Genomic DNA, 23,052 nt, shown 5'->3' with positions numbered 1-23,052 from the left:
TAAGAAATAAGTCAGTGTATAGACCTCCAATATTAAAGGTAATCTGTATAAATAGCCAGTTCTATATTCCTGTTATAAGAAATAAGTCAGTGTATAGACCTCCAATAAGGTAATCTGTATAAATAGCCAGTTCTATATCCCTGTTATAAGAAATAAGTCAGTGTATAGACCTCCAATAAGGTAATCTGTATAAATAGCCAGTCCTATATCCCTGTAATAAGAAATAAGTCAGTGTATAGACCTCCAATAAGGTAATCTGTATAAATAGCCAGTCCTATATCCCTGTAATAAGAAATAAGTCAGTGTATAGACTTCCAATAAGGTAATCTGTATAAATAGCCAGTCCTATATCCCTATAATAAGAAATAAGTTAGTGTATAGACCTCCAATAAGGTCATCTGTATAAATAGCCAGTTCTATATCCCTGTAATAAGAAATAAGTCAGTGTATAGACCTCCAATAAGGTAATCTGTATAAATAGCCAGTCCTATATCCCTGTAATAAGAAATAAGTCAGTGTATAGACCTCCAATAAGGTAATCTATATAAATAGCCAGTTTTATATCCCTGTAATAAAAAATAAGTCAGTGTATAGACGTGAAATAAGACAATCTGTACAAATAGCCAGTTCTATACCCCTTTAATAAAAAATAAGTCAGTGTATAGATGTGAAATAAGACAATCTGTACAAATAGCCAGTTTTATATCCCTGTAATAAAAAAATAAGTCAGTGTATAGACGTGAAATAAGACAATCTGTACAAAAAGCCAGTTCTTTTTCTATATCACTATAATAAGAAATAAGTCAGTGTATAGACGTGAAATAGGGCAATCTGTATAAATAACCACTTCTATATCCCTGTAACAAGAAATAAGTCAGTGTATAAGGTAATCTGTACAAATAGCCTGTTCTATATCCCTGTAACAAGAAATAAGTCAGTTTATAGAAGTGAAATAAGGCAATCTGTATAAATAACCAGTTCTATATCCCTGTAATAAGAAATAAGTCAGTGTATAGCCTTGCAATAAGGTAATCTGTATAAATAACCAGTTCTATATCCCTGTAGTAAGAAATAAGTCAGTGTATAGCCTTGCAATAAGGTAATCTGTATAAATAACCAGTCCTATATCCCTGTAGTAAGAAATAAGTCAGTGTACAGACGTGAAATAAGGTAATCTGTATAAATAGCCAGTTCTATATCCCTGTAATAAGAAATAAGTCAGTGAATAGCCCTGAAATAAGGTAATCTGTATAAATAGCCAGTTCTATAGCCCTGTAATAAGAAATAAGTCAGTGAATAGCCCTGAAATAAGGTAATCTGTATAAATAGCCAGTTCTATAGCCCTGTAATAAGAAATAAGTCAGTGAATAGCCCTGAAATAAGGTAATCTGTATAAATAATCAGTCCTATATCCCTGTAATAAGAAATAAGTCAGTGTACAGACGTGAAATAAGGTAATCTGTATAAATAGCCAGTTCTATATCCCTGTAATAAGAAATAAGTCAGTGAATAGCCCTGAAATAAGGTAATCTGTATAAATAGCCAGTTCTATAGCCCTGTAATAAGAAATAAGTCAGTGAATAGCCCTGAAATAAGGCAAGTTAAAAGAATATGAGAACACTTATACTATAGTTATTGATTTATAAATATTGATTCATAAACATGTGTCAGTAGATATTTTATTTTTTCTTATTGTCGAAACATTGTAGAGCTAACAGTATTGCCACTGATGTTAGTTTACATGCAAAGATAAACAGGTGAAATCTGTAATCTAGATAATTTCTAAATGAACAATCAAGTACTGTGAGTTCATTATTATTCGATTGATACCAATTTTCATGGATTTCGGATTTAGTGGGAACAGGTGAACTACGAATTTAAATGTTTCAACGATTTGCACATTTTTCGACAGGTTGTATGCAGACTTTAGCAAAACCACTTAATCAAATATAAACGAAAATACAAGCATTCCTCATTCCCTGAAAATTGGTACTCACCAAAAATAAATGAATTCAAAGTATTTCAATCAAATATGAGGAAATTATTAAAGAAGGGATTATTTCCCTTTTACCCTAATTTTTTTTTGGCACTGTCCATTTAAATAGATGAATATCTTACTAGTAAATTACAGCTTCTCATAACATTATTACATTACATGTAGTATGTAACCCATTTTAAGACTTTTTTTTAGATATAACTTTCCAACCAAACTATTAAGATACTATCATCATATCTATACAACTTACAACATTATCTAACTGTCTCATAACAGCTTCAAACTCTAATTCTCCTGTCTTCCATTTCCTGCCTCCTGTGTCTACACCACCACCACCTTGGCTTCCGATCTGGAACGTTCTCTTTTTTATTTCTTCACTAACTAAAATGAGGTTATCCACTCCAGCTGGGACTGCCTTTGTCTAATAAAAATTACAAAAATTAACAAAATGATTACACATAAAAAAGTATCATCCTTTTTGTTTTCTTCACTTACTATATATTTTTCACTTTATGTGGATATTTATTTAAATACACTTAAGGAGGCTTGCGGGTACAAAAAAATCAGCCAAAAATTAAACATTTGTTTTTTCATCACAAATTTTATTTATTACACTATTTGTTATTACTTTATAAAATGGTACAAAAATCACTCGGACAAATCGATTTGGGTTGGTCACAGATGACTTTAAAAATGTTTATATCATTGAAAAAGCTCCAAATTATCTCCCTTTAGTGCAAAACTGTCATTTTTTTACATTTAAATTGATATATCTTTTTTAACTCATTGGTGACCTTTATCTTTTATGAGTGTTTTCAAACAAGCTGTACATTAACTAAATGAATGTAAATTTTAAGGGATTTCTGTAATTATTAAAGTTCTTTTTTTATTTCGATATTACCAATACTTCTTCTATTAGTTCAACAGAAAAAAATGACATTAACGAAAATGTATACTTCTTTCGGAGGCTGATTGTGAGCTTAAAAAAACGGTTACCCCATATTTTTATTTCATATTTCTATTAGGTATAAGATAAAGTTTAATCATAGAAAAAAATAGCAAAATCCTATACTAGAAAAAAAAGTTGATTTAGACCCACAAGCCCCCTTAAACTAATATGAATTCAAGTTCCAATTTACACAAAAATGCAACCCACTTTCAGATTTTGTCTTTTGCACATGCCATAGCTTGTAATTGCAGTTAATAATCAATCTACAATTCCAATCTTGTCTAAAATTGAGTATTCTAAATCTGAATTGAAAACCGATTAAGTGTCAAGACCTCATTTATGAAGATTCTACACCATTCTGTTCTCTCTTTTGCGAAATTCATAATTTGTAGCTGGACAATGGTGAAAAAGATACAAAACTTTTTAATTACAATTTTTTTTTTATCATATAAAAATCAAATTAAATTTTAACATATAATTATTGAAAGTCATAATAATATTATTGTACCTGTGTCAGACAAGCTGACATAACATTAACTGCATAATGGTAAGCTTCCTCTACTGTAGAACCACATGTTACAACACCATGATTTCTTAAAAACATAACCTGCAACACAAAATATAAAGTAACCAATAAAACATAAATTTTTTTTTTTATTTTGAGTTATATGCTCATCAGGGTTGAGTTCAATATCGTAGCAGCTAAGTAGCTGCTATCAATATCTATGTAGCAGCTAGTCTGTAGCTACTCGTTCAACAGTCAAAATCTACGTAGCACTACATAGCAGCTACGATATTGAAAGCGGCCCAGGTTGTATGGTGACCTTGTTAAATAGTGGTAGCTATGTGCTGTTCATTTGAATTCATGTTAATGTTTACTGCTTGTTTCCTTTTTTCATAAACGAATATACTAGTTAACTTAAAGCACCAAAATATTGAACATGTTAGCTTAAGTTAAAGGTAAGTGCTTCCTTGAATACTATTTTCTACATCAATTATTTCTGAACTAACCATCACTATGATAGCACAAAGAAAGCCTAAGATGCATAAACACACGTGGAGAAATATCATAGAAAGAACTCTACAGAAATCAAACCTATCTTTAAAAGGGAAATAATTGTTGAATAGTTCTCATCTACTAGGCAACTGTTTTCAAATGAAATTAATATCAACAGAAAACACTAAGTTATATAATCCTTATTATTATGCACAATTAATATATTCTTTTCTGATAAGTAGCTTCAAATCTGATAAAACTTTTATTTCATGCTCTTACTTTTTTTTCGAATGTAAAATTCTTGAGCACCTGATTGACAAGCAAAATGTTATAGCAACAATTTGCATGCGCCTTCTGTGTGTCATTCATTGTTTATATAGTTTTTGACTCCTTTTTTTAAAGTATTAGTGTTTTCTTTCATTTTTTTTTGAGGGGGGGGGTATGATGGAATGATTGTCCAATATGTCTCCCCTTTACATATTTCGTTTCAGACTTGACAAGTATATAAACTAATTGAAACTACCCTTGCAGCTGTATATTTATAAACCTTGTCCTGAATATTTCAGTATCATGCCATGATTGTAAGGCATCCTTTCTTTTGCTATGTGAAAGTACCTATTTGTATCACACTACAGTGATGTTATGGTATATATAATATCTTGTATATCTAAATCACAAATTTAAAATTATAACTGAAATATGTTGATTAAATATGACTGCCTTATTTATATAACATAATAAAATATGATTTTGATTTGTACCTTATTAGTTGGTCCTAGACTGCGTTGTAATGCATCTCGTTCTTCTTGATCTACTAGAATTCCATTATAATCATGAAAACTAACATCTCCTACTATAAGGGATTCTTGTGACAAGGGAAGAAAACCACATTTCATTGTGGAAACCTGTAAAAATAAAATTATATATATATCTATATACATCCATTCACAGCATGTTTTTACTTCGCTCACTTACATTGTATCATGTATTAATAGTACAAAGAACTTAAATATTCCCTGTAGTTTTCTGCTTGTTTGCATTTGGGTTTATTTTTTCCCCCTTCATTTTATAGGTCTTTTGTCAGTCGGTGAATGAAAGAAGCTGAGAAAGTTATTTAACAATTAACGCAGCATGTACTGTCCCTTTATAGCACTTATCAATGAACTATATAAGTGAAAGATAGTACTGTTTAGACCTTGATATAATGTATGAGCTCTAAAGTTGCTCTTCAAAATATTCTTAAGCTTAAAAGTAATCAAAGGTCAGAAGTGACCACTAGCCAATAAAGTAAAGATATTGCTTCAAAGAAATGGCTTAAGTAACTTTTTCGTGACCTTACTTTTAGCTCATCAGTTCAAAAACTGTTTTTTGGTCATGGTCAGGTTACTAAAATGATGCTCATTAGGTTTTCAGTTAAGTGTTTGGAAGATTTGTTTTTCTTAATTTTTGTTGCTACAGTGTTTTTTTGTTATATTTATATAGCTTTATTTCTCAATAAACCATTTACAGTGGAATGGTACAGAGAACACATTATATTAATAACTTCAACTCATGGTATCAGCTCCCTCTTTTTTTAAATAAAGAAACTTACAGCAACAACTTCAGGTGTATGTAGATGAATAATGCACTTAATGTCCGGCCTAGCCTGATGAATGGCTGAGTGTAATGTAAAACCAGCTTTGTTAATTCCTAATGTTGTTGATCCAGGATCTATTGTTTCTCCCTGCATGTCCACTTTAACTAATGATGATGCCGTCACTTCTGAATACAACACTCCAAATGGATTAATTAAAAAGTGTTCATGTTCTTGGTTAATTCTTGCCTGAAATATCAATTATATAAACTATATACACAATACTAGCTATTTTTATACAATTTGTACACAATACATATTACTTTATAAATTGATATAAACTGGTGGCACATGCCTATAGTATGGTGTTTTATGCTAAGATATATTGATATATGTTATAGATGTAATATAAATGTATTTTAATGTGTGTTTTACTGTCTCTCTATACTTTTTTAGTGTGGCTCTTTTATAAATTAATCTGTTAATATTATATTGTGTTTTATATCAAATGTTTTAAAGAGGTGAGACTCTAACTAATTATTTGTTTGTTTGTTTGTTTGCCTAAATTTTCAGACAAGGCCATTTACAAGGGTTAGAGGATTTAAATGCTTCTATTTATTTTTTAATATGGTACCGTAAGGTCTTAGGTTTAGACCAGAGACATATATAACTTTATAAATGTAATTGGATTGAACATGCCTAAACTTTCACACTAGGCCATGTACCAAGGCTTAATGTTTAGACAAGAGACATTACCAATCTCCTACTGCATGATGCCTTATGTCCGGTAAGGTACCATAAACGAGTTTTACAAGAGTTAAAAGACAAGTATCACTAGAGGAGCAGTAAACATGGACACTTCTGGAGCACAAAAAAAAATTGGTGTATTCCAGTAGCTCTTGATAGTTTTCAATGCATTATTAATGTGTGTCTTGGTGTTGTTGTTTTTTTGTGTCCTCAGTATTTTTCCAACTTGTGGAAATGAAAATCTATTACAACTACAAGCCTATTCAATTAGCCAAAATGTTTGAAATCTATACAGATATAGGAAGATGTGGTATGAGTGCATCCATGTCACAATTTATAAAAGTAAACCATTATAGGTCAAGGTATGGTCTTCTATAGTACACTTATTGTTTCTCTAGCTATGCAACTACTATAAGTCTATACAGCTTCCTGTTTCCTACAAGTATCCTTTGTCAAACCTGAGGTGTAAAACAAACATTTCCTGGACACATAGTTGTCCCATTGTATATTTCTTCCATTGTTTCCTACCATGTGGTTTTTATACACAAATTGCACAAAAATTCTTTTAAGTAGAACATGTTAAATATAATTCTTTTTCAAATACCAAAAAAATGTTTCATCTTTTAGAAATGCATGATACCAATATAAATATTTCATAGAAATAGACTATGAAACATACAAGCTCCGTGTTGAAGTCAGTACCTTGACCTATAATGGTTTACTTTTATAAATTGTAACTTGGATGGAAAGTTGTCTCATTGGCACTCATACCACATCTTCCTATATCTTCCTACCCATGTCCTTATAAATCCAATGCAAGAATTTCAGGATGTTAAATTTTGGTAAGGGGCTAGAGGATTATGTTTTTCAATAAATTATTGCAAACATGTGGATTTTCCTAGTATAACCTTATATCTAAAAGTTAATGAAAGTGCTGTTGTTTGTGTCTCATTCAGAATTTTGCTATCTTCTTTTATGCTACTGATTATGTAACGGAAAGAGGTGCAGTCTGTTTGATATTCTATAAGGGTTTTTAAAATACTGTGGATTCATTATTTTCGTGGGTACCAATTTTTGTGGATTGAGAAAAACTTGCATATTCTTGGATATTCAATTTTGTGGTTTTGGCAAAGACTGCATACGCTACTTTAGAAATTTAATAATTCATTGAACATTTTTAAACGGGGTTCCCATTTACCCACTAAATCCATGAAAATTAGTATACAATGAATATTAATGAATCCACAGTAGGTTTTACCATATTTTTTGTTGTCTGAGCTGTATGACAATTTAATGGCAAAAACTGGCGTTATGCAGCACAAGTGTAATATGGTATAATATTCAACACTTTATCATGCCCTTATAACTGCTACTTAAATTACGTACACTTATGTGATTATAAATTCCATAACTCCACCCATTCAGATCTACAACTCTGTACAAGGAAGCTACTTTACACCGCAATTGTTTTTCTTGTTTTGTATATTTTGTTGTTTCCATGCCCTTTATGTCTGCGATTGGAATGACAGAAGTAACTGAAAAAGAAATGAGAATTTAATTATAGTTATAGTATAAATGTGAAAAGTATGCATTCAAACTGTATCAATGCCTTTTAAATTCAGATTTTGCAGTAATTGAAATGTTTTGAATAACCTTTCAGCATTATTATGCACAATCAATAACTTCATTAACTGCACATTTGGAGACAAATATTTTCAATTTTATAGATATTTCCATGCAACAGGTCAGATATTATTTTAACTTTAATGACAGTCAAAACTGATAGCTGTTGAATTACTAAAGTGCTCTTTCACTTAACACTAAAACTCAGGCAAGCTAAAAGGTAACTTTACATGATTTTACAGGCAAGTCTACAAAGAGCTAATCTACACCAGTTGAACATTTCAACAGATATCAGTTTTTGCTAATTTCAAAATACAGTTGCAAGAAAATGTGTGCAAAGTTAAAAACACTTTCTCTTTAAAAAAAATCTTTACCCATACAAATTTGGGTAAACAGCTGTCAATTGGCCATTTAATCTTGAACTTTTGATCTATTTTTCTCACATATGTATCATTTAACAAATCTTTAAGGTAAAAAACTTAAATCAGTTTCAATCTTTTGATCTTTTAAGATTCAGGGTTTATGATATTGTTTAGCAAATAAGACAATCTTGAAACAACAACTTATTACAAAGTTTGTTGACTAAACACATTTTTTAAATACCTCAATGTGAAATTTGACTTGCTTAATAAAAACAGGGCAATCAAATGAAAACATGTTGACATAATACTACACAATGGAAGTGTGCAACACATGGCAATACATAACACTGTGATTCAGTTAAAAATGACTGACTGGTGGTTAAATGATTCATTTTGAAAAAGGACCAAAAGTGGTGTTATTTGTTAACAGAACAGGATAAAACTCTGGTTTATGTCCCTTGTCTTTATTTTATCAGGAAAGAGAGATAGAGAGATTTTAATGCGGATCACAAAAAATATTGCTGTTTTTCACTCATAATATTATTATGATGGAAGACATCATATTGAATTCTTACAGGGGCGCTTGTTCAACTAGTGGAATCACATAACATATACTTGATGTAATACCACTTAATATCAAAAGAGGTACTTGAACTATCATTTTCTGCATCCTACCAGCTACTGCAGTTTTGCTGTAGAAATACTGACTATGGATTACATTTCTGTTAACTTCTGTGTTTAGCTGTATCAAACTATTGGATTGATTTTTAACTAAAATTGCCACTTGAATCAGAGTGAACTAGAAATACAGAACTTATTTAGGTGTTTTCAGTCTCTTTCTGTCAATACACAGACATTTTTGACTGCATTAAATTCAGTTTTGTAAAGATTTGTTATATGTGTTCAATTAAGCTTTCTTCAATCTATTTTCAGACTGTTAAGAAGCTGTTAATGAAGTGTGAAAACATAATATGACTGCACACATGGTTTTTGAAGTCCTTTCCAAAATGTTAAAATTAGGACAACGATTTTTTATCCTGGTGAGGATATTTTTCCGTAACTTAATACACTGTTACGGCAAAGCTATCATGATAAACTTGACTGGTTAATATCAGAATACATGCTATGCAGCAAATAAAACCCTCCAACAAAATCAAGCTCTAAACTCATAACAGCTCAACTCACGTCCTCTTCCAAAACCACCACTTTGCTGGCTTGATTTGTTGTTTTGGTTGAGTAGATCTGTAATTTGCTGTAGTGCTATTAAGTTGGTGGGGTCATTTCCTTCAGAAATCTGTTCATTTATAATCTCCTCTAACTCTTTACGAAAAGCTTCGCTGTTGAGGACTAGTGACACTCTGGACCTATCCTGCATTTGTTTCACATCCTCCTTGACATCCGCTGGTCTCCTCATTTGACGCTGGTATTCTGGGTCATCAGGATCTGGAAATATATAAAAAGTCATACATTTATAAATGTTTATTATGTGTGTCTGTATTATCAAAATGTTGTATTTACATACTGTGGTTCTAGTACTTAGAAACACTTATAAAATTACAGTATTGTCATTCCACATAATCAAAGGAAACTCAAGTTAACATCTGAAAATGATTTCTTTCACGGTTTATGACATCATGACATTTTTAAATTCTGGGTCAATAAGCACATTTGCTTTGGTAATAAACAAATATATGTTAGCTGCTGTGATTGATTTTTTAGGTAATGCCTAGTCATTTTCCACTGTGTCATTTCTTAAGTATTATATGGAAACTATGTAAAATTCTAAGTGTGGATTCATCAATAAACATTTGTGGATATTTAACTGCAGGCAGAAAAAAGGCAATTATGTTTATTGACCTTGAAAAATCTATTTGGTTTAAAATATATTTTATAGTTCATGTTGAGCATTCATATCAAGACATAAAAAAGTTTATATTGTCTTGATAAGGATGTACTTGAATAAGCCAACACCCTTTACGATCCATTAAGTATCTGTTGACTATGTAAAATGTGCATTACATTTCACACTATTTATAAATGTTGGTGGTTTAAAACCCCTACACCAAAATATGTCATTGCAACATGAGCTTGACAAATCTGAGTAGAACTTTGACACTAGAACAATTGTATACAAGCATGTCAGACCCTAATCAAGATGGAGCATTTCAACAATCAATGGCTATACATAGATTTTTCACAGATATAATAATTCATTCACAATTTGTTTCTTCTATAAAATATTTAAAAGGACTTGTAGGGTAAACAATTATGGAATTTACTATTAAATTTTAATGTGAAGTTTTAATTACCACTGTAACTTAATGTAGTTTATCGCACCGCACCGCTGGTAAAATATCACGTTGTGATTGGTTTAGCGCCTACACGTGGTAACCCCCTATGGATCCGTAGGGGGTTAGTAAATTTCATAGGGGGTTCATGATGTCACATCTATTGCTGTTGTCGTATTTCATTGTGTTTTTTTCTACGAAATGCAGCAGGAAAAGTCCCGCATACGTTAAATTCTTTATACGGTTCACTACTGACCCCCTACAAATCAATAGAGGGTGAGTAAAATCCATAGGGGAATGTCACTGTTCTTGTGCACAGAAAGTGTGATAGGTTGTAGACTTAAGCCCTTGTTGTTGTTTTAAATCAAATAATTTGTGACTGATTTGTTGTCAATAGTAAAGGACAGATTGGAACATATCAGAAATATTGATTAAAAAAAATGTACGCACTTGTCGACGATTCATTTCTACCTCAAAGTAGTAGGACCAAAGTCTAGTATGTGATGAAAGAGTCTGGTTGACTTTTGTTGTGCTGCTATACCCATTTTTATTGTGCTTATTAAACTTGTCACTTTAAAATGCAAGCCTTCTTTAAGTAACAATGTCCTGCATTTTAACACCAAAGTTTATTCGTGTATGTAACATTTATATGAAAGACCTAAAGAGTGAGCTACTCGAAGTCCAAAAATCATTCAATCGTGTGGAGGCAAACTAATTATACATTATGCTCACACTCGTAAAATGCATTCTGGCTTCTAAAACAATATGTTTGACACAGTATGTATACAATCAAATATACCAGAAGGTTATTCAAGAGACAAGTCCCATTAACTGTATATATACATATATTTACCTTCTGGAACTTCTTCAATTATTCCAATCTTTTCATTCTTTTGTTTCATATTTAACGCATTCACAAAGCTATTTTTATGAAATATTCTCTTAATCCTTGAGAAAAAGGGACAATTACTTTTTACTCTACTGTTTTGTGAAATAAATTAATTGGAGATGCAGGACATAGCCACTTAGAAGGCTTGCATTTCAAAGGTGACAAGTTTAATAAGCTAACATCAAACACCCCCACAATATATATTAAGTTTTGTTACTGACGTTTATATCTTTAGTATTTCAAAGAGAACAGGCAAGTTTTTATTTTATTTCTCATCAGTGATAAAAGGAAACAAGGGCTGACATTGACCCCTATTATATATCATATATATGATCAGATATTGGATAAAGTTATTTTGATCACTAAGAAATAAGAGAAGAATCAATGTGTCCTGGACAAAGATGCCCTCACTTGTAAATATACATCAAATTCAGCATTTTTTTCACATTTATAAAAGGAAACAACTTTGAGAAAGTGAAAGTGACTCCACCTAAATTTGAATTTAATCTGTTTTAGGTTGTAATAATTATTGTGTATAATTATAAGTTTCATAACAGTTCTTTGAAGCAAACTAAAATGGGAGAACAGAAACCAAATTTAGGACGGACTGACAAACAGAGAGAAAGATCCTTCTAAAGGACCTGTGTTCGCTGTCAGTTGTTGATGGGGTTTGTGTTGCCTCAATCTTTGGTTTTCTGAGTGATGGTCAAATGTGAACTTGTTTCCTTTCTCAGTTGTTTTATTTTTTGGCCATCCTGGTATTGTCTTTTTGTGTAAAATAACTTATAGTTTTGAAAAAGATTATGCCCATTATGATTTTTTTAAGTATCAATATATGTTTATATACATATATATATTGAAATACATTGTAACTTATTCCCTATCTGTACCCAATGTTCTTACAACATCCTTTTTCTATATGTACAAAGCACAAACCTGTTTGTTTTTAATTTTGTTTGGCCTAATTCTGTTTTCAAAACAGATAATTAGGGTACACATTTTACTAGCATGACCTGATTATCTTATATTTTATGTCTGATTAAAGTCATTATGGATCTCAAGTATCATCTTTGATCTTCATGTTCTATTTTTAGATCTAGCAAAGAGAAATGCTTAACATTCTTGTTGGCTTACATTTGTGTAAAACTGCTGTTGTAACATAACTATTATATGTTGAAGTATTTTTAATTATAATGTACAAGGTTTTTTCATCCACCTAAATTAGATCAACAACCTTAATGGAAACAGTAGAAATATTTATTGATATAAAACCTCTGTATACCATGTGCCCATGAAGTACTTATCCAGCCTTTTGTGAAGTATTGAATTAAACAGCTTTCCAATTCACATATTTATAATTTTGCAATACATGTACCTCTAATGTGCACACCAAAATATTCCTACTCTAAATAGCAGTCTAAAAGTGATTTTAGTCATTACACTTATTAAATCTTTTAAAGAATACAACACTTAAGTTTTATAAACATATTTGCATTACATCCTTAAATCACACTTGTTGTCTCTAAAATTTAGACAATTGTACATTTATATCAAATAATTCATAATGATTGAAAGTTGGTATTTATCAGCAACTATTCTATTGCTGCATTTTGCTGCATTTTGCTGCATTTGAAAAATGATGTTGTGAAGAAATCCCAGAAGACATGAGGAAGAAAACATTACCCAGTTCAAACAGATCAATACATTAAATCTCCTACACAAGAAAACTATCAGCTTTTTGACAGCTTATCATCTGACTTAACATAAATAGAGATACGAAATATCATAAAATGGCTTTCCAGTGTGTACTTTCAAGCCTTCTCTACAATGCTATCAGATATACATTCCACATTATTACAACTGACTGTGATAGGTTTAGCAGACCTGACCTTATAACTGACAGAAACTTGAGGTCAACCATTTGAGCAGTGCCCTAATCGACTTTTAATGGACAACCACAACAGATAAAAGATGATAAATTTTATCTTTCATGCCTACCTGCATAATAGCATCAAGTGTTAGGTAAATATAAGAACTTTGGCATTATCATTATAAAGTGTTATAAGGCGACGCCCCTTCTCATACAGAATCATCTATAGTAGAATTCATTCAAGTGTTCCTAAGTCTGTCTGTAGATTTTTTATGTAGAACATATATATATGCAATGATGCATCAATAGTAGTAGAAGTCATTCAAGTAAAGTGTTCCTGAGTCTGTATTTTATTTTTGTATGTGTATGCAATGATGCAAGCATAAGAATATGAACCATCCTTTATTTCAATTGACTGTCAGTCTTAGTATTACATGTGTATTTTCATTTTATACCCCACTCTTTTAGGGCATACTGTAAAACATGGTATGGTATGATGGTATGGTATGTGTTATGGTATGATGGTATGGTACGAATACCATTATACCATGGTATGCATGAATGGTACCATGGTATGGTATGATGGTATGGTACAAATTACCATACCATGGTACGAATTCCTAAACCATGGTACAAATTATTATACCATGGTATAACTTGATGGTATGAAGCATGGTATGATTTTTTGAAGTAGGAAATTTTGAAAAATTTAGGTAATATGAAATATGAACAGAAAACAAGAGAAAAACTCAATTTAAAAAGCTCAGATAACTATTAAGTTAAGATAAGATAGATATAATGTCCTGTTCTGAAACGTTGCAAATTATTCTTTGAAATTTTGGGAAGTACTGCATATCTTTTGATTATTATATAATCTAGATAATGTACTTAAAGTTTTATTGCATAACCTTCTGTCAATGGTCAACTTTTATATTGTTTTGAAATATGACACTTTAAATAGTTGTATATTCTGTCTACATCTATGACCAAGAAATTCCACTAAAAATGTGAAAAAAAGGTGAATGTATCTCCTATGTGGATTAGAAAACACCATACTTTCAAATTAAACTGTCACTAATATAATACTATGTTAGTTGATTGATACCACATGTTGTAGAGCGTATTTTGTTTTCTTCATTTATATGTAAAAACAATGTGCATTATGGAAGTTAATACACAATATCAACCAAGGAATGAGTCTTTTTTTTTTTATTATGTGAGATTTTATTAAACAACTTTATTTCAATTTTTAAAATACATACTGAGAGTGACAGCTATTTCTGTGCAGATAGAGATAAGAATAGATTTCTTTAAAATGTATTTCAAGGTCAATTATAATTGTCATGTGTTGTAATATTTGAACTTAATTACATCAACATCGAAGAACGACATTTTTTCGTTTGAGCTTTAATAAAGGGTTATAATAATTTGCTAGACGAAAAAAATCTATTATTTCATCTGATGTTCCATCGAATATTATGAATACATATTGTCCCTATATCTGCCATGATAGAATATTATGTAATGCAGAAAGTATTTGATTCATTATTTCGAATATATTAACATGATTAAGAATATCATAGATTTCCCGTGAAGGGACTGCACCAATTGCCGCAACTATTATTTGTTTAATAAATTTTCCATCGAATTCAAAAGCATTGTTTTCTAAAATGATTCTTAACAAATGAATTAATACATTGACAGTGGAGCTTGATTTGTCAAAACTGTCATGAGCTAGTTTAACAGGACGTTTGAGGAAGATTAGTAAGCATCTGTGTTATATTATACCAAACCAAAAGGCTATTTGCCATAGGTTCTAATTTCTCAATGATATTAATGAATGATGTAGTATCCTTTATATGGCTGTTTATTTTCAGCATGATAGTTTTACTAGGTGGCAAGGAAAGTACAAGAATACATTTTAAATCAAGATTTTATCAATTTTAATTTTTGCTAACAACTTCATGAAGTTCTTAACTTGCTTAATGTATGTCAATATCCTAACTAAAGAACTGACTCAGCTTTTAAATGTATGTGGGCAATTCTTTTCTAAATTAATTGTTTTGATTCTAAATGTCTTGGAAAAATTAAACGAATGAATATTTTGTTTACATTGTTTTTCAACAAAAAAAATAATATTCTTGTTCCTGTTTCTCATTGAAAAAAAGTTTGTTTTGGAAAAGGTCAAAAAAGAAAGAAAAGAAAACAGAAATTCTGTTTAAGAATAGGTTTATTAACTTTTCAAAATTTCCTCTTTTGAAAAACCATACCATGCTTCATACCATGGTATAATAATTTGTACCATGGTATAGTAATTTGTACCATACCATCATACCATACCATGGTATGATTTATGCATACCATGGTATAATGGTATTCGTACCATACCATCATACCATAACACATACCATACCATCGTACCATACCATGTTTTACAGTATGCCCTCTTTTAGAAGAAAGGAATATGTTAACCGACTTTTGACTTGCAAAGGTGCAACTTTAACCTCAATCAATAAGAAATATGACAGAATATTAAAGTTTTTTCCTTGTAGTTATCACTAACTGATAATTTATCAGTTAACTCTGATGTAACTTGTCTGCAAGATCTAAAACTTGTAAATTTCAATTTATTTTTATGTCATGATATCTTTTAAATCAACATAATATTTTTTTTGGTTTGTAGGCCCACCTGTATATAATATTATGTTGTACTATACTATTTAATAAATTGCTTTTGTAATTGCATCACAAACCCCTTCCTACATTTTTTTAAGTTAGTTTTTTAAAAAGCTTTTGTACACATGTGCATGAAAGATGTCGACCAATGAACTTCTACTTGCAAATCACATGAATCGTAAGAATTTATTAAACAAACAATGTTAACCTTGTGTGAGTAACAATTAACTTGTTGAAGTGGTATTTTATTACAATCGAAAATTTCTGATGTAATATATTTATGTAGATGTAAAATATTTATACAATATACACTTAAGATAAAGTTTATTGATTTACCTATATTGTCTATATACTTCCCAGAGGGGCTGGATGGCCCATTGACCTGAGGGGCAGACATTGTTGCTTCACAGATCACCTACTGGGGCCCTGAAAATAGAAAATACAAATTAGTATGAAATAATACATCAATTTGTATCAATGAATATATAACCTAAGGCTAAGACTGCTACATAACTGAAAGAAAACATAACACGTTAGGTGAAATCTTTACAACTACTGACATCTTAAAATCTTTAGGCCTGTATCATTCCTCATGAAAAAAACACTTTTGTCAACTTTAATGATAGGTTTATACATAATATTGTTCAAAAGCTATAAAATATGAAATGGTTAATTATAGTACTTATATTAAGACTTTTAAGTAAATGCTTTGGTTTTAGCAATTTTGTAACGAGATGACTCATAAAAATATCAAATGCATTTGGCAAATATATCCCCGAGAAAGTATTTGTATTTGGTACTATATAATAAAAGATATAACTGCTCCAGATATGAACCACAACTTGGCTACTAAAAGTGCATATTACAAATATATGTTGTTTTTTTTTTTTATTTCTTGATTATTTATCAAAAGTTGAAGACACAGTAAAATCATTTCAAAATTCAGACACAATACCAGAAATATATCACCATTTAAAGTCATCCATAAAGTTCTTATGTCAGATCTAGAGTGTTTTGCCTAAGAAAATATTTGACAAAAAGTAATAAGCTGGTCTTGAGTAAATCAGTTCATATGTCTTTAAAAACAAGACACCTGCTGTCAAAGATTTGCACTAGACAGTAGACATTTCACCTTTCTGCTCTCTGGCAAAAAGATATTTAAACAGTTATAAAATATGACCAATGATTGTATTGTATTTTATAACATAGACTGTCTACACTGTAATCCTTTCTAACAACAGAATTATCCACCCTTCACTTTAAACATTATTTTATAATCATTCAACTTATTTGTTCTAACTTTTTACCTGTGCATTTAAAACACAGAAATAAGTCTCTTTAAAACAAATTAAAGTTGGTATATGAGATTGCAACATCTTTATCAAAGAGGCTTTGCTTTAAAGTCTTTGAGATATATATATTCTTTTATTTTAAACCTACAAACCCATTCATAAATTCTATCAAACACATTTTAATCAATAAAAAGAGTATTACGGATAAAGTTTGAAATCTGCATGCTTCATACATTTACTTAGTTTTCTGTTCAACTGTTTGGATTAAGTCCAATAATTTTTTTATTTGACTTCTGTGAATTCATATAAATGTAACCATGAGACCCATGCATGGATGAGTCTGATTTCACACATATAAATGATATTTAATGCATGCACTTATCATTTAAGTGTACTCTCAATCAGAGGCAATGGCTGGTCAGGCGCGGATCCAGAGGGGGGTTCCGGGGGTTAGAACCCCCCCTTTTTTTGGGCCGATCAATGCATTTGAATGGGAGCATATAGCTGGAAATGCCCCTTTACTCTGGGTTGGGAACCCCCCTTTTTAAAATGGCTGGATCCGCCCCTGCTGGTCATTTACACTGATCTTTCTTGACATTTAACTCTTTGGCAGGTTAAACTTGTAATACTGTGGATTCATTTATTTTCGTGGGTACCAGTTTCCGTGGTTTTGCCGAGGTCTTAATACAAGCCTTAAAAGAAAATTTGTCATTCGTTGAACATTTAATTTCGTGGTTCACCTATTCCCACGAAAATTGGTATCCAACAAATAATAACTAGATATCATTGAGATGGGAGCCATCTCTGTGGGCCCCGCTGTCAATAACATGGGGTAAATAAGTTGTATGGATAATCTGATATGAAGCATTATTTGAAGTTATTACATAGTCTCATGTGTGATTTTGATCTAAGATTTTAAGTTAAAACTGATAAATATTCTCATCTTACTTTCATAGTATAATAGTGATATGACTGCATGATGTGAACTCATTGTTTACTACTCTAAGGTGACTTCTGGATATATGGATTGATGTTTGAACAATATGTTTAAAGGTGCTGCCCAATTGATATTTGTCACATATTTTTAGAATTATGCCTTCAATATATTATGACCCACCAAGTATAAAGTATGAAATATTAATGGTTCTCGAGAGGTAGAGCGGACACAATTTGTTAAGAACAACGAACGGATGGACAGACCGACAGACTGATCTTAGACCTAGGATGCATACATTATGACACATTCTCTTATGTTGGTTAATATATATGTTAAGTTGAAAATGTTTGTCAGGTATAAAGTATGAAATAATAACAGCTGTCCTCTCAAAATATAATGTGGATCAAATTTGTTAGCGATGGACAGACCAACAGACAGACAGACCTTTGACCTAGGAAGTGGTACATACATCATGACACACCCTCTGGTGTTGGTTAAAATGGAAGTCAAGTATAATATTTGAAATCATAACGGTTCTCAAGATATAGAGCGGACACAATCTTCACCACAGGACACAGGGTTGTCAACTGAAACCAAAGTTTTTGACCTTGACCTTTGACCTAGGAAGTTGTACATACATCATGACACACCCTCTGGTGGTTGTTAAAATGGATGTCAAGTATAAACTTTGAAATCATAATGGTTATCTAGATATGGAGCGGACACGATCTTCACCACAGGACACAGGGTTGTCAACTGAAACCAAAGTTTTTGACCTTGACCTTTGACCTAGGAAGTTGTACATACAACATGACACACCCTCTGGTGTTGGTTAATAATCATGTTAAGTATTAAGTATGAAATCATAACGGTTCTCTAGATATGGAGCGGACACGAAAGTGTTACGGACGGACAGACGGACGGACAGACGGACGGACGGACAGACTGATCACTATAGGGCGACCCGCCGTCGGCGGGGCCCTAATAAGTCCACAGTATTTGACATGCATTGGTTTATGCCCCTATTTCAGTTATTACCAATGTATCTACATTTTCTGGACTTGGCATACGCATGTTCCTTATACATGGATTGTGAGAGTCAGACTAAGATCTCTTTAAAGTAACTCCTACTGAAACTTATCATGTGAAACCTTCACTTTTCTCCCTGTATCTTTAGCAGACCAAAGTTCAAAGTCCTCTTTATTGATAACTAATATTGCTACCAAACAGTCAAGCATTGTAACATTTGTGATTACAATGTAACATATAATTATGTTGTGAATCAATATCATCTTGTGTATTTTTCACTGATGTAAACCATGTGATTTGGAGCAGATTATAGCAGCATTATTATTCATATGAATTCCCATGATATCTAGCCAAAGTAATGCTGATTAGCTCTACAACAAACCAACTTCTGTACGATTTTACTTTTGCATTAGTGTTTCTTTGAAGGCTTTGTTGATGTCAAAGATGAAACAACATTTTATATCTGAACTTGTGTTTAATTTTCAGAAATAAGTATCATATTTTGTTTTGTGCTCTGTTTGTATTTGCATATTGTATCTGTTCTTTGTTTTCATGTATTGCAACTGTACATTTGTAGCAATTTAATAAGATAGTAAGCAGCTAGAACCCAACTTCAATTTTTTTTTGGTACAGTATAAGTCTATGATGCACATTGGTCTGATGTGGAAAAAAGCTTAAAAGCTTTAACTTGTGAAATAAATTACAAACTGCAGATCCAAAGACCTTCAATTTCTTTAGACTCTTTCATATTCTATTTAGTTAGGTCATTTACAGACGTGCAAGACCATTCATTACAAAACATTAATGGTCCAATCTGCAAACTTCAATTTCGTAAATACTTAGAAGTCCACTTTTTATCATCTTTATGAGTTGTACATGAATGAATTGATTTGCTAAGAAACAGTTTTAGTTTTGTACAAGATTAACATCTTGCTATTTCCCACAATTTAATGATTATAATGACTGGCCTAATCAACAGTATTAAATACAAGACATCAATTTCATCTTCAAAGAAAATATACCCTATAATCTTTCAGTAAACAAATGACATCATGCCAGTCTAAGACTTGACCTTGCCAAGCAGGTAAATAAATACCACTTGTAAAAATAAACATAGCAGAAAATAATATATTGCTTTTTAAAACCCTAAAGTTATGGCCTTTATCTGACTAATTTTGTCCCATATCAATACTCAATCTATAATCCAGATACCTAAGAAAACAAACCAGCCAACAATTTTTTTTTATCAGCCCATTCTTTTATCAGTTTTCTGTTTACAAGGGAATGAGTCATCCAGTCAATGTGGAAATGTATTATTCATCACGAAATTAACATGATTTCAATGCAATGAAATTTACCTGTGACAATGCACATGTTTGAAATGAATTTGACAGTTAACATGCGTTTGACTGATCTTAACCTTTATTTTGATCAACTGCAACATTAGAGCAGGGTGTTGTAAGAATTATCACATCTGCCATCATAATTAATATCATCTACAAACATACAAACAATATTTGGGAATCAGTTATAAACAGTAACCCATCTGTGTGAGGCCAGATATCTAGACTGATAGATTGTAGGATGATACATTTTTTTGCATAATTGTAATCTTGTGTTGATGGTATAGTGTATAATCAATACATGTTACTTTGAGACAAAAAGAATATTAGGTATTCTGTGACAAAACTTATCCTCAAGTGCAAATAGTTACCTAACATTGTTATGCTATAATCCAGAAATAGAGTGTTAAAACTTGGCCAGGATTAATTTATCACACATGCAAGTTTAACAGGGCACCAAGTACATATTTCAGGGTTGATCCAAATACCACATGAGTCTCATGTCTTCTGCAGGGACATACAAATAGGTCCAGAAACAGTTTACCTAGCTGGAAATTTCAACTAAACCCAAATAGACTATTTAAGACTAACTGCTATCTCCCATAAGCTAATACAATTTAAAACAGAAATTTGTGTTAAGAGTATACTGGTTGAAGCTAATCAAATTAATATACAGTTTACATGAGAGTTTACAGTGCTGTGTTTACAGACAGCAGGTGTCTATAAATCATATTTAAAAGTTATAATTTTGAAATGTGTATTATTCTATTAAATCTATTATATATCTGACACAGTTGTACAAATGTATCTAGATTCTCCAACATCTCTGTGTCCTGCAACTGGTTTACAACTGAAACTTGAAAAAAAGCAAAACATTTTCACCACATGCTGACAACCTCCTACATAGGCATAAGCAGCTGGAATCAAAACAAACAACATTCCAGATTAGTTATCATAAACAATGAGGCTTCAACTTTTCCCAGCTAAAAGTTCATGATAACTATTACCTTATCTCATAAATAAAGCAAAAATTGGTTCAAATCTTAAATTGAAAGCAGCAAGCACAAGCATGTCAGAGCCCTTTTTATATACCTAACTTCAACCTAACATGCAACTGTCAAAGAACACATCAGTTCCAAAAAAAATGATTTGTATGTATTCTGTGTGTTGTAATTCCTGTAGACAGGTCTGATAATCACATACAAAGAATATACCACTGATATGCATTAGCATTCTATACCATGACAACTTTTTGTTTTCTCAACATAGCAACAAGAATGTTTTTTGAAGTCGGCAATTTTCCAAAACTAACATACTATCCTTGTTTACTATTTGCTCAAAGATTATTTTTATATAAATAACTCAGTACTGCTGCAGAATTTTGTAGATTACTAAATTCATTCTTTTTCATACATTGTTCATATTCACCCAGCTTAAATGCCTGGTACCAGGGCACAATTCATTTTGTGGAAGGAAAATATTGTAAGAAAAACTCAAAATGCTGTTTCCTTCTTTACAAATAATTTGAACATTAAAATTGATTCCATCTTTTATAATTACATGGCTTTTTTATCAAAGAAACAATTTTTGTATCATTACTTTCTAAGATGAACATATTATTTAAATATATGAAAAGCTGATTTGCTATGTACATGGAGTGGCATACCAATCAAATTCCAGGAAGCCTATTTGTTTAAGGAGAAAACTGATTTAACTGACCGCTGCTCTGACATTACATGTACAGCATCCCTTTAAATAAAACCCAACTTAATATTTTCTTAGTTATAGATTTTCTTCATAATGCTATCAAGGTGACCTTAATCTGGCTTTGACAAGTGACCTTGAATCTTAAAAACAAAACAGTAATCCTCATGAAGCAATAGAAAAGTTTGATCAAACTGGACCTCTATAGTGCTTCTATGAGAATTAATATGGACAATATTCCATCTGCAAATTTGTTGTGAATAAGTAAGCTCTGTTCAGGTTGAGCTGGAGTAATATGAGCATGAATATTCAATCTGATGCATAGACAACTCACCTACTCGGAAAGCAACCTCTCTATAAGCAACTTTGAGTGTAAACCTTTATGTCCTAAAATTCGAACAATTTTGGACATATATACATTCCATTATATACTTTAAGTCCACAAATTTCCTATATTTATCCAATGCAACTGACAACCCTTGATTGATAAATCAATGATATATACTTTCATTCTGTATACATATTTTTCTATTGACTTGTAAACAGTCCAGCTGTTACAGAAAATATTTCCCCATCAATAGATCTATGGAATTTTCTTACAAGTGTAGCAAATTAGCTATCTGACTGCTTTAAAAATGCAATTGACCCTGAACATCCGACTTTATTGTTTTTTTAAAGCCTATAAGAATTCACTGATTAAAAGGGAGATAACTTCACTGGATTAAGTTCATTACTACATGCATAATTTTGTGGATTCCTTGGAAATTGAAGAGAGAA

General features: G+C 31.3%; 1 protein-coding gene across 26 annotated transcripts in view; it reads right to left on the bottom strand.

Moving 5' to 3' along the window:
• The window catches only part of LOC143072594 (gamma-adducin-like), a 55,054-nt gene that overhangs the window by 17,580 nt on the left and 14,422 nt on the right, over positions 1 to 23,052 (bottom strand). For all 26 annotated transcript variants that reach the window (XM_076247602.1, XM_076247599.1, XM_076247606.1 and 23 more), the window contains exons 3-9: positions 16,307 to 16,396; positions 9,433 to 9,690; positions 7,649 to 7,797; positions 5,534 to 5,764; positions 4,704 to 4,847; positions 3,454 to 3,552; positions 2,247 to 2,417 (exon numbers count right to left, since the gene is read on the bottom strand). In XM_076247602.1, coding sequence (XP_076103717.1) covers positions 2,247 to 2,417; positions 3,454 to 3,552; positions 4,704 to 4,847; positions 5,534 to 5,764; positions 7,649 to 7,797; positions 9,433 to 9,690; positions 16,307 to 16,367 — 1,113 coding nt within the window. In that variant the 5' untranslated portion in view covers positions 16,368 to 16,396. The remainder of the gene's footprint in view (positions 1 to 2,246; positions 2,418 to 3,453; positions 3,553 to 4,703; positions 4,848 to 5,533; positions 5,765 to 7,648; positions 7,798 to 9,432; positions 9,691 to 16,306; positions 16,397 to 23,052) is intronic.

This window comes from Mytilus galloprovincialis, chromosome 4, assembly GCF_965363235.1.
Source record: "Mytilus galloprovincialis chromosome 4, xbMytGall1.hap1.1, whole genome shotgun sequence".
Lineage (NCBI taxonomy): Eukaryota > Metazoa > Mollusca > Bivalvia > Mytilida > Mytilidae > Mytilus > Mytilus galloprovincialis.
This window is presented reverse-complemented; position numbering and strand designations above follow the sequence as displayed.